The sequence below is a fragment of the Salvelinus fontinalis genome, chromosome 4, assembly GCF_029448725.1.
Source record: "Salvelinus fontinalis isolate EN_2023a chromosome 4, ASM2944872v1, whole genome shotgun sequence".
Lineage (NCBI taxonomy): Eukaryota > Metazoa > Chordata > Actinopteri > Salmoniformes > Salmonidae > Salvelinus > Salvelinus fontinalis.
The window spans coordinates 82877771-82891767 of NC_074668.1; the positions used below are offsets into that span (position 1 = coordinate 82877771).

The 13997-nt window shown below is 44.4% G+C and overlaps 1 protein-coding gene across 1 annotated transcript in view; it reads right to left on the reverse strand.

Annotated features, from left to right (window-relative positions):
- Positions 1–3753: 3753 nt before the first annotated feature.
- The window catches only part of LOC129854519 (calcium and integrin-binding family member 2-like), a 62101-nt gene continuing 51857 nt past the window's right edge, over positions 3754–13997 (reverse strand). The window contains exon 6 of the mRNA XM_055921639.1: positions 3754–5092. Coding sequence (XP_055777614.1) covers positions 5071–5092 — 22 coding nt within the window. The 3' untranslated portion in view covers positions 3754–5070. The remainder of the gene's footprint in view (positions 5093–13997) is intronic.

Here is a 13997-nt window from a genome sequence, read left to right on the forward strand (position 1 = left end):
CTGGAGATGAGGACAGTAAAGGGATCTGGAGATGAGGACAGTAAAGGGAGCTGGAGATGAGGACAGTAAAGGGATCTGGAGATGAGGACAGTAAAGGGAGCTGGAGATGAGGACAGTAAAGGGATCTGGAGATGAGGACAGTAAAGGGATCTGGAGATGAGGACAGTAAAGGGAGCTGGAGATGAGGACAGTAAAGGGAGCTGGAGATGAGGACAGTAAAGGGATCTGGAGATGAGGACAGTAAAGGGAGCTGGAGATGAGGACAGTAAAGGGAGCTGGAGATGAGGACAGTAAAGGGAGCTGGAGATGAAGACAGTATTGGGAGCTGGAGATGAAGACAGTAAAGGGAGCTGGAGATGAGGACAGTAAAGGGAGCTGGAGATGAGGACAGTAAAGGGAGCTGGAGATGAGGACAGTAAAGGGAGCTGGAGATGAGGACAGTAAAGGGAGCTGGAGATGAGGACAGTAAAGGGAGCTGGAGATGAGGACAGTAAAGGGAGCTGGAGATGAGGACAGTAAAGGGAGCTGGAGATGAGGACAGTAAAGGGAGCTGGAGATGAGGATAGTAAAGGGAGCTGGAGATGAGGACAGTAAAGGGAGCTGGAGATGAGGACAGTAAAGGGAGCTGGAGATGAGGACAGTAAAGGGAGCTGGAGATGAGGACAGTATTTGGGAGCTGGAGATGAGGACAGTAAAGGGATCTGGAGATGAGGACAGTAAAGGGATCTGGAGATGAGGACAGTAAAGGGATCTGGAGATGAGGACAGTAAAGGGATCTGGAGATGAGGACAGTAAAGGGAGCTGGAGATGAGGACAGTAAAGGGATCTGGAGATGAGGACAGTAAAGGGATCTGGAGATGAGGACAGTAAAGGGAGCTGGAGATGAGGACAGTAAAGGGAGCTGGAGATGAGGACAGTAAAGGGAGCTGGAGATGAGGACAGTAAAGGGAGCTGGAGATGAGGACAGTAAAGGGAGCTGGAGATGAGGACAGTAAAGGGAGCTGGAGATGAGGACAGTAAAGGGAGCTGGAGATGAGGATAGTAAAGGGAGCTGGAGATGAGGACAGTAAAGGGAGCTGGAGATGAGGACAGTAAAGGGAGCTGGAGATGAGGACAGTAAAGGGAGCTGGAGATGAGGACAGTATTTGGGATCTGGAGATGAGGACAGTAAAGGGATCTGGAGATGAGGACAGTAAAGGGATCTGGAGATGAGGACAGTAAAGGGATCTGGAGATGAGAACAGTAAAGGGATCTGGAGATGAGGACAGTAAAGGGATCTGGAGATGAGGACAGTAAAGGGATCTGGAGATGAGGACAGTAAAGGGAGCTGGAGATGAGGACAGTAAAGGGAGCTGGAGATGAGGACAGTAAATGGATCTGGAGATGAGGACAGTAAAGGGAGCTGGAGATGAGGACAGTAAAGGGAGCTGGAGATGAGGACAGTAAAGGGAGCTGGAGATGAGGACAGTATTGGGAGCTGGAGATGAGGACAGTAAAGGGATCTGGAGATGAGGACAGTAAAGGGAGCTGGAGATGAGGACAGTAAAGGGAGCTGGAGATGAGGACAGTAAAGGTATCTGGAGATGAGGACAGTAAAGGGATCTGGAGATGAGGACAGTAAAGGGAGCTGGAGATGAGGACAGTAAAGGGATCTGGAGATGAGGACAGTAAAGGGAGCTGGAGATGAGGACAGTAAAGGGATCTGGAGATGAGGACAGTAAAGGGATCTGGAGATGAGGACAGTAAAGGGATCTGGAGATGAGGACAGTAAAGGGAGCTGGAGATGAGGACAGTAAAGGGATCTGGAGATGAGGACAGTAAAGGGAGCTGGAGATGAGGACAGTAAAGGGATCTGGAGATGAGGACAGTAAAGGGATCTGGCGATGAGGACAGTAAAGGGATCTGGAGATGAGGACAGTAAAGGGAGCTGGAGATGAGGACAGTAAAGGGATCTGGAGATGAGGACAGTAAAGGGATCTGGAGATGAGGACAGTAAAGGGATCTGGAGATGAGGACAGTAAAGGGATCTGGAGATGAGGACAGTAAAGGGATCTGGCGATGAGGACAGACCCTACCCTCTTCCTCTTCCTTAATGGATTCTCATTGGCTAGTTATTACGCACCTCCCAAGGATAAATCAATTCAACTGTTGGTTCAAGAGCGCCACTGTTGAAAACCACCAACAGTCTCGTGTCTCCGTCCAAACGACTGTCCATTTCTACTAGGTTGGCATGGCTACAGGGTGGGAGTCAACATGACGTCCCCTATCTGGTCTTTAACATCTTACTCCCTAGTCAACATGACGTCCCCTATCTGGTCTTTAACATCTTACTCCCTAGTCAACATGACGTCCCCCTATCTGGTCTTTAACATCTTACTCCCTAGTCAACATGACGTCCCCTATCTGGTCTTTAACATCTTACTCCCTAGTCAACATGACGTCCCCTATCTGGTCTTTAACATCTTACTCCCTAGTCAACATGACGTCCCCTATCTGGTCTTTAACAGACACTATAGGTTTCAGTCCAGGGAGATGTAGTGGAGTGTGGCATGGTGAGATCTTACTCCCTAGTCAACATGACGTCCCCTATCTGGTCTTTAACATCTTACTCCCTAGTCAACATGACGTCCCCTATCTGGTCTTTAACATCTTACTCCCTAGTCAACATGACGTCCCCCTATCTGGTCTTTAACATCTTACTCCCTAGTCAACATGACGTCCCCTATCTGGTCTTTAACATCTTACTCCCTAGTCAACATGACGTCCCCTATCTGGTCTTTAACATCTTACTCCCTAGTCAACATGACGTCCCCTATCTGGTCTTTAACATCTTACTCCCTAGTCAACATGACGTCCCCTATCTGGTCTTTAACAGACACTATAGGTTTCAGTCCAGGGAGATGTAGTGGAGTGTGGCATGGTGAGATCTTACTCCCTAGTCAACATGACGTCCCCTATCTGGTCTTTAACAGACACTATAGGTTTCAGTCCAGGGAGATGTAGTGGAGTGTGGCATGGTGAGATCTTACTCCCTAGTCAACATGACGTCCCCTATCTGGTCTTTAACATCTTACCCCCTAGTCAACATGACGTCTCCTATCTGGTCTTTAACAGACACTATAGGTTTCAGTCCAGGGAGATGTAGTGGAGTGTGGCATGGTGAGATCTTACTCCCTAGTCAACATGACGTCTCCTATCTGGTCTTTAACAGACACTATAGGTTTCAGTCCAGGGAGATGTAGTGGAGTGTGGCATGGTGAGATCTTACTCCCTAGTCAACATGCTAATGCATGTGTAACACTGGGCCCGTATGGATAACTCACAGAAGATACGTTTACAGTGGGCTTTAAACATTAGAGAATTAACAGCATCTTTTATAACAAGGCCTTTTGGACAGGACGCTGGCTTTAACTGAACAAAAATCATTCTGAAATCCAACTTGAAGGAAACCAACGAGCCCAGATTAAATATTGTATAGTTGGTTTGAAAAGGGATATTTAGTTTTGAGCGAGCTATAACAGTTTTTTTTTGCAGATTGACTTGATGCAGCCATGCAGATACGGATAATGACTGGAAGGTTTTCTATCTGAATTAGAGTGTACATTGGGGACACATCATTCTGTCAACTTTTAGCAAGGTTCATTTTAAAGCTCAAGTTAATGTTGGAAGTAAAATGTTATTAACTCACAAGTTTGACACAAAATACCAGGAGAAACAATGACAACTTTCAAAAAAAAGAAGGTTCATTAAACATCGAAGCAACAGAAAATGTATTTAATCAAGTCTAGCCAAACGCTCTTATCATACGAAAGACTGAAAACATTATTTCTTAAAGTGAAGTTAATGCCATTATATCAAGTTGAGAGGCAGGACAAGGTAACAAAGCGTAACATAATGGAAGGGGTGATGAGACAGAGAACAGAGCCCTTCCTTTAACTGCAGAACAGTTAGGTAACATTATGATCGGTGGTGTAGTGGAGGGGAAACCCACCCTTTTTTTTTGTTGCAGGAAAATATAAAGAGAGTTGAAAGCACAGAGGAACGTTATTTTACTCACCGCGAACGGGCGATCGACGTTTACCCACCGTTACCGTTACCACTACATCACAGGTTCTGATTGTCATTGTGTTTCCAGCAGTACTCAACACTATACTGGACTGGGAGCATAAATAAAAAGCTATTTGCAATTGATGTAACACTCATGCATTTCATAAAGATATATTGCATAGCTCTTCAACTGTTCTGCCCTTGGTGCTAAAACATGTGCTTGTCAATTCTTCATATACTATATATATCTTACTGTCTTTTCTGCCGTACACGTCAGACAGAAAATATCATGTTGTTCGATCCACTTCCACATTTGTTGTCAGTCAGTGTCCATTCAATGTATACACTTAAAAAAGGTTAGGTCAGTTTTAAAGAAGAAAAAAAACCCCGAACAATTCTGCAAAAAATCCTACATCTTCTAGAAAACTGCTTATAGGTTGTAGCTAAGCCCTACATGTATCAAAATTAGCCCCTCGTTTTTTTTCATCGGTTCGTTTTCTATCTCCATTTGGAAGTCTGTTTGTGTTTCTAATCTTTTAACAAGTTACAATTGATTATAAGAGAAAACAATCATGCATTAAATGATCTTCTCTTCCCGAAAAAATGGAAATGTCTCGTGGTCGATAACATCCTTCTTTATAGAACATGAGTTGGCAAAAAAAGGGCCTGTGCTTCCCGAGAAAAGAATCCCCCCGGGTCCATATTCCTGCAGCCGAAGCCAAACTTTAGTTCCACTTCCTTTTTCTTTCAATGTTATATTTTGTACAAACATCGCATCGATCGAAGATAGACTTGGGGAAAAGACAAGACTTCTCTACTAACGTTTTTGGGTAGGCACTATGCTGTACTGAGGTTGAGGTCAGGGGTCATTCTGCTGTGGGTCAGGGCCACAGAGACTCTGGGAGGAGTCTTCGGGGATGACGTCATCAGACGAACCCAGAAAGCGACCACATTCTTCGTCTTCGTCTTCCTCCCTCTTCCATCGTTTTTCTAAAGCCTCATCATAGGAGTGGCTGAATCACCTCAGATCCGTAGGTGGAACGTGCTGGAAATGGAAATAAACACACAACACGAGGACATAGTTAGTTACACAACAGACGGCGTGGGACATCATGGACTCATCCAACAACATATAGAAAAACATTTTAGAGGTCTTGAAAACATGTAATAATATACATTGATTTTTGGAGTGATGTATCACTTTAACTGGGCTGTCTGTGAGGCAAGTTATTTTGTCAACAGTGGAATTGGTGTTCTTTTAGAAGTGTTGTCCCCTTATCAACAATATATACAGTGCCTTTCGGAAAGTATTCAGACCCTTTGACCTTTTCCACATTTTGTTACGTTACAGTCTTAGTCTAAAATGGATTAAATAAATTAAAAAATCCTCATCAATCTACACACAATACTCCATAGTGATTGGAGTCCACCTGTGGTAAATTCAATTGATTGGACATGATTTGGAAAGGCACACACCTGTCTATATAAGGTCCCACAGTTGACAGTGCATGTCAGAGCAAAAACCAAGCCATGAGGTCGAAGGAATTGTCCGTAGAACTTCGAGACAGGATTACATCGAGGCACAAATCTGGGGAAGGGTACCAAAACATTTCTGGAGCATTGAAGGTCCCCCAAGAACACAGTGGCCTCCATCATTCTTAAATGGAAGAAGTTTAGAACCACCAAGACACTTCCTAGAGCTGTCCGATTGGCTAAACTGAGCAATCGGGGGAGAAGGGCCTTGGTCAGGGAGATGACCAAGAACCAAATGGTCACTCTGACAGGGCTCTAGAGTTCCTCTGTGTAGATGGGAGAATCTTCCAGAAGGACAACCATCTCTGCAGCACTCCACCAATCAGGATCTTTATGATCGAGTGGCCAGACGGAAGCCTGTCCTCAGTAAAAGGAACATGAGAGCTAGGGTTGTTATGGTGACCGTATTACCGCCACACCGGCGGTCACGAAGACAGTCAAATTCCACCTAACCATTTAGTCACGGTAATTAGGCTTCTCCAAGCTCCAAGCAGCACTCCATTGTCACTCTAATCACTCTGACATCAATGCAAATGTAGTTGAAAATCTAATCAGACACTTCATGAGAGCTCATGTTGCACAACATTTCTATAGGCTATGCAATTGCGTGAGAAAACAGAGTGATGGCCTCTACTAAAAAGAGGAGGATCCCATCAGCTTTCTATTGGCTAGGCCTACTATATTTATTTCTAAACTTTCCTAATATTTAGCACATTGCTTATCTTTACAACAGGAGTATAGCCTACCTGGCTGGCATGAAAATGAACCACGGAAAAAGCGTCCTCCATTCTCTATTCGCTATAGATGTGATGTATTTTTGTCCCCTACCCGTTTCGATACAGGTGCATGATAATAGTCCATTCTAAATCAAAACTAATGTCACATCAATATATTATTTAGTATATGTAAAGAAGATTAAATCAAGAATAGTCTGATTGGTGACAATATTAGCCGGTCACTTGTGAATGACGCCCAGCATATGAAACAATGTCTTTTTTTTTCTCTTCAACTTTTTATAATCCTAGTCACACACCTCATCTAGCCTAGCCAATAGGCCTATATGTTTTGATAAGGTCTGTATCACACCTCATCTAGCCTAGCCCATAGGCCTATATGTTTTAATAAGGTTTGTATCACACCTCATCTAGCCTAGCCCATAGGCCTATATGTTTTAATAAGGTCTGTATCACACCTCATCTAGCCTAGCCCATAGGCCTATATGTTAATAAGGTCTGTACACACCTCATCTAGCCTAGCCCATAGGCCTATATGTTTTAATAAGGTCTGTATCACACCTCATCTAGCCTAGCCCATAGGCCTATATGTTTTAATACGGTCTGTATCACACCTCATCTAGCCTAGCCCATAGGCCTATATGTTTTAATAAGGTTTGTATCACACCTCATGTAGCCTAGCCAATAGGCCTATATGTTTTAATAAGGTTTGTATCACAACTAATGTGGCCAAATAACTTCTTAAAATGAAGCACATTAATCTGCTTTACAAGGGGTGTAGCGCCTAACTGGTATATATAAGCAGCGCGTGAGTTAAAAGTTTGGGGAAGATAATTTTCACCATAAAAAAATGCACCTTTATAATAAAAGCATTACATGCATAATCACATTTGCGGTCACTTTTGTTAATGATGTTTTCCCGCTAATGAAACATTCACGCTTATATGCCAGGCAATTCTTAGCAAATCTTGTCTGCTAAATGAACTAGTGTAGCCCACAGCCATTTGGCCTAGCCAGATCAGGACCTAACATAAGGCCAACTCAGAGTATGCTATTCTGTTCTTCTGAAATAGACTACATTTTCTTCATATCATGTTTCTTTAGACCTGTCTGAAATAAATAATGGATTTATTGTGATGGTGTAGGCTATATTACATGGATTTATTAGACTTGTTAAAATGTAGATGTTCCAAGCGTCTGCATCAGTGGCTTGTAGGCTGTGTGGAAGACAGGAGATGCTACATGTGTTTATGTAAATGAACAGTTCATTACTGTGAGACCGAGAGTTGTTTGCTTGACAATCACTGGCTGGCGAAATTTCGCCACAGCCCTAATGACAGTCCGTTTGGAGTTTGCCAAAAGGCACCTAAAGGACTCTCAGAACATGAGAAACAAGATTCTCTGTTCTGATGAAACCAAGATTGAACACTTTGGCCTGAATGCCAAGCATCACGTCTGGAGGAAACCTGGCACCATTCCTACGGTGAAGCATGGTGGTGGCAGATCATGCTGTGGGGATGTTCTTCAGCGGCAGGGACTGGAAGACTAGTCAGGATTGAGGGAAGATGAATGGAGCAAAGTGCAGAGAGATCCTTGATGAAATCCTTCTCCAGAGCACTCAGGACCTCAGACTGGGGTGAAGGTTCACCTTCCAACAGGACAACGACCCTAAGCACATAGCCAAGACAATGCAGGAGTGGCTTCGGGACAAGTCTCTGAATGTCATTGAGTGGCCCAGACTCAATCTCTGGAGAGACCTGAAAATAGCTGTGCAGCGACGCTCCCCATCCAACCTGACAGAGCTTGAGAGGATCTGCAGAGAAGAATGGGCGAAACTCCCCAAATACAGGTGTGCCAATTTTGTAGCATCATACCCAAGAAGACTCGATGCTGTAATCGCTGCCAAAGGTGCTTCAACAAAGTACTGAGTAAAGGGTCTGAATACTTATGTAAATGTGATATTTCAGTTTTTATTTGTAATAAATTTGCTAAAAATGTATTTTTTTTATTTGCTTTGTGCACTATGGGGTATTGTGTGTAGATTGATGAGGATTTATTTTATTTATTCAATACATTTTTGAAGGATGTAACGTAACAAAATGTGGAAAAAGTCAAAGGGTCTGAATACTTTCCGAATGCACTGTACCGGCTGACTGGATATATGTAGCATGGACTAATAACCTTATGAACAATAGATACAGTATATCTGCTGACTGGATACCTCTGGAGGGGACGGAGGAGAAACCTGGAGAGAGTTATGTTGCCATGAATTTCATCTATCTTGAATTAACCCTTCCATCTTCAACCGGATCTCCTTTAAGAAACGTCGTACAGATTTATTCCTGCCATTATTTCACATCTCCTCTCCTCTCCTCTCCTCTCCTCTCCTCTCCTCTCCTCTCCTCTCCTCTCCTCTCCTCTCCTCTCCTCTCCTCTCCTCTCCTCTCCTGTTCATATGTATTGTGTGCCAGTCTGGCTGACTGTCAGTTGCAGCTGAGATTATACAAAAGCCATTTTCTGTGTGAGTGAGAAATGGCGTCTTTCCTGAGGAGAGAATCACAGAACAGAACAAGTTTGCCTCACCAAATGGCACCCTATTCCATTCATAGTGCTTGAACCATGACCAAAAGTAGTGCACTATACAGGGCATAGGGTGCCAGAGTCCTACTGACTCTGGTCTAAAGTAGTGGACTATATAGGGCATAGGGTGCCAGAGTACTACTGACTCTGGTCTAAAGTAGTGCACTATATAGGGCATAAGGTACCATTTGGTAGGAAGACCCAGTCAGAGCTGTAACACTCCCATTAACCTACAACAGTACTCTGCTGCTAATAGAGCTACTTAAAGTGACATAGAGCCACTGTGCTGACATTTCTACAAGGCCTGGCCAATGAACTAGTACCAATGTCACATTGGACCGGCGGCTCGGATGACAGGACGATACTGTAACGATGACTTACCCTGCCAAAGCTGGAAATGGACAATCGTTTGCATGAAGTAATATTAAAGTAGAGAGAGCCCTGCAGGGTCATTCAGACAGTGTATACTTCTATTGGGCTGGGGGAGATGGCCATGAATCCATTACATCTAATGGGCTGGGGAGATGGCCATGAATCCATTACATCTAATGGGCTGGGGAGATGGCCATGAATCCATTACATCTAATGGGCTGGGGAGATGGCCATGAATCCATTACATCTAATGGGCTGGGGAGATGGCCATGAATCCATTACATCTATTGGGCTGGGGAGATGGCCATGAATCCATTACATCTAATGGGCTGGGGAGATGGCCATGAATCCATTACATCTAATGGGCTGGGGAGATGGCCATGAATACATTACATCTAATGGGCTGGGGAGATGGCTATGAATCCATTACATCTATTGGGCTGGGGAGATGAACATGAATACATTACATCTATTGGGCTGGGGAGATGGCCATGAATCCATTACATCTAATGGGCTGGGGAGATGAACCATGAATCCATTACATCTAATGGGCTGGGGAGATGGCCATGAATCCATTACATCTAATGGGCTGGGGAGATACCATGAATCCATTACATCTAATGGGCTGGGGAGATGGCCATGAATCCATTACATCTAATGGGCTGGGGAGATGAACCATGAATCCATTACATCTAATGGGCTGGGGAGATGGCCATGAATCCATTACATCTAATGGGCTGGGGGAGATGGCTATGAATCCATTACATCTAATGGGCTGGGGAGATGGCCATGAATCCATTACATCTAATGGGCTGGGGAGATGGCCATGAATACATTACATCTAATGGGCTGGGGAGATGGCCATGAATCCATTACATCTAATGGGCTGGGGAGATGGCTATGAATCCATTACATCTAATGGGCTGGGGAGATGGCCATGAATCCATTACATCTAATGGGCTGGGGAGATGGCCATGAATCCATTACATCTAATGAGCTGGGGAGATGGCTATGAATCCATTACATCTAATGGGCTGGGGAGATGAACCATGAATACATTACATCTAATGGGCTGGGGAGATGGCCATGAATCCATTACATCTAATGGGCTGGGGAGATGGCCATGAATACATTACATCTAATGGGCTGGGGGAGATGGCTATGAATCCATTACATCTAATGGGCTGGGGAGATGAACCATGAATACATTACATCTAATGGGCTGGGGAGATGGCCATGAATACATTACATCTAATGGGCTGGGGGAGATGGCTATGAATCCATTACATCTAATGGGCTGGGGAGATGGCCATGAATCCATTACATCTAATGGGCTGGGGAGATGGCCATGAATACATTACATCTAATGGGCTGGGGAGATGGCCATGAATCCATTACATCTAATGGGCTGGGGAGATGGCCATGAATCCATTACATCTAATGGGCTGGGGAGATGGCCATGAATCCATTACATCTAATGGGCTGGGGAGATGGCCATGAATCCATTACATCCAGCAGGATCCAGGGGTCTGTACGGGAGGGTTACCAAGAGATCCACAGCCTCCACCATTCTAATAGGGCATCAGGCCAGTGGCTGGAGGAAAGTCCATCTGCATAGGAGCATCTACTCTGGCAGCCCAGTTATTGGCAAAATATGTGATCTGATTGGTCAAAAGATCAATTAGTGGCAAAAGGATCAGAATGGTGCTGCCTGTGTAAACCAGCCTCACTCAAATGTGTGCAATGTGTATGTTTTATGTCTGTTCTTATCCTTTTACTGTAAGCTAAAGCGCCAAATGCACATTTCCATTCTCTGTAAACAATGGACAAGTCTATCAGCTAGCATGCTAGTAGACACCCATATACTTCCAGTCATTGCGCTAACGCTAGTTAGCATTGGCTCCCTCTCAACTTCCTTCGTACTGGACACAGAGACGTAAATATGGTATCCACAAGTTCACCTGACTCTGGGGAATTAGATAAATGGCCTCATTGCCAAAATCCCAACGTATCCCTTTAACATGTCTATAACAACATTCACTCGCCAGACTCCTGTTACAGGAGGAGAGAGACATATTGTTGTTTATCTCTGTTTATGTCTAACAGAGCCATCGTGTTTATCTCTATTTATGTCTAACAGAGCCATCGTGTTTATCTCTATTTATGTCTAACAGAGCCATCGTGTTTATCTCTGTTTATGTCTAACAGAGCCATCGTGTTTATCTCTATGTCTAACAGGGCCATCGTGTTTATCTCTATGTCTAACAGAGCCATCGTGTTTATCTCTATGTCTAACAGGGCCATCGTGTTTATCTCTATTTATGTCTAACAGAGCCATCGTGTTTATCTCTGTTTATGTCTAACAGAGCCATCGTGTTTATCTCTATTTATGTCTAACAGAGCCATCGTGTTTATCTCTAACAGAGCCATCGTGTTTATCTCTATTTATGTCTAACAGAGCCATCGTGTTTATCTCTGTTTATGTCTAACAGAGCCATCGTGTTTATCTTTGTTTATGTCTAACAGAGCCATCGTGTTTATCTCTGTTTATGTCTAACAGAGCCATCGTGTTTATCTCTGTTTATGTCTAACAGAGCCATCGTGTTTATCTCTGTTTATGTCTAACAGAGCCATCGTGTTTATCTCTGTTTATGTCTAACAGAGCCATCGTGTTTATGTCTAACAGAGCCATCGTGTTTATCTCTAACAGAGCCATCGTGTTAATCTCTGTTTATGTCTAACAGAGCCATCGTGTTTATCTCTATTTATCTCTAACAGAGCCATCGTGTTTATCTGTCACTGTCTCTGGTCACAGGCAGCAGCATCCTGCCACAAGCCTGACCTGGTTGCCACGACAACCCGCTCCACCAATAAACCATGGAAACCAGGAAGAGTTCAAGCCAATCTGCAGCCGGCCCCCCGTGTGATTGGCAGATTTACGGGCCCGTGTCATTGGCCAGCTAAATCAAGCTCTCTGGAATGGGAGAGGTTTTTACTAGGCAGTTCTTTCCGCCTGGTTTGGGCTCTCAAATGAAAACGATTTACAATACTGTTGATAGATTGATTGGTCCGCATTAAAAAAGACTCTGATCAAGCACTATCGGTTCCCTCTCTCTGTGTTTAATCTCTGAAAGCAACATTATACAGAGCAGCAGAAGTTATCTCTGTCTGAAAGCAGCATTATGCAGAGCAGCAGAAGTTATCTCTGTCTGAAAGCAGCATTATACAGAGCAGCAGAAGTTATCTCTGTCTGAAAGCAGCATTATACAGAGCAGCAGAAGTTATCTCTGTCTGAAAGCAGCATTATACAGAGCAGCAGAAGTTATCTCTGTCTGAAAGCAGCATTATGCAGAGCAGCAGAAGTTATCTCTGTCTGAAAGCAGCATTATACAGAGCAGCAGAAGTTATCTCTGTCTGAAAGCAGCATTATACAGAGCAGCAGAAGTTATCTCTGTCTGAAAGCAGCATTATACAGAGCAGCAGAAGTTATCTCTGTCTGAAAGCAGCATTATGCAGAGCAGGAGATCACATTATACACTAGCCTGATACACCAGACCACCTCCATCACATTATACACTAGCCTGACACACCAGACCACCTCCATCACGTTATACACTAGCCTGACACACCAGACCACCTCCATCACATTATACACTAGCCTGACACACCAGACCACCTCCATCACATTATACACTAGCCTGACACACCAGACCACCTCCATCACATTATACACTAGCCTGACACACCAGACCACCTCCATCACATTATACACTAGCCTGACACACCAGTCCACCTCCATGTCATTATACACTAGCCTGACACACCAGACCACCTCCATCACATTATACACTAGCCTGACACACCAGACCACCTCCATCACATTATACACTAGCCTGACACACCAGACCACCTCCATGTCATTATACACTAGCCTGACACACCAGACCACCTCCATCACATTATACACAAGCCTGACACACCAGACCACCTCCATCACATTATACACTAGCCTGACACACCAGACCACCTCCATGTCATTATACACTAGCCTAACACACCAGACCACCTCCATGTCATTATACACTAGCCTGACACACCAGACCACCTCCATCACATTATACACTAGCCTGACACACCAGACCACCTCCATGTCATTATACACTAGCCTGACACACCAGACCACCTCCATCACATTATACACTAGCCTGACACACCAGACCACCTCCATGTCATTATACACTAGCCTGACACACCAGACCACCTCCATCACATTATACACTAGCCTGACACACCAGACCACCTCCATCACATTATACACTAGCCTGACACACCAGACCACCTCCATCACATTATACACTAGCCTGACACACCAGACCACCTCCATCACATTATACACTAGCCTGACACACCAGACCACCTCCATCACATTATACACTAGCCTGACACACCAGACCACCTCCATCACATTATACACTAGCCTGACACACAGGACCACATCCATGACATTATACACTAGCCTGACACACCAGATCACCTCCATGACATTATACACTAGCCTGACACACCAGACCACCTCCATCACATTATACACTAGCCTGACACACCAGACCACCTCCATGCCATTATACACTAGCCTGACAACACCAGACCACCTCCATGTCATTATACACTAGCCTGACACACCAGACCACCTCCATGTCATTATACACTAGCCTGACACACAGGACCACA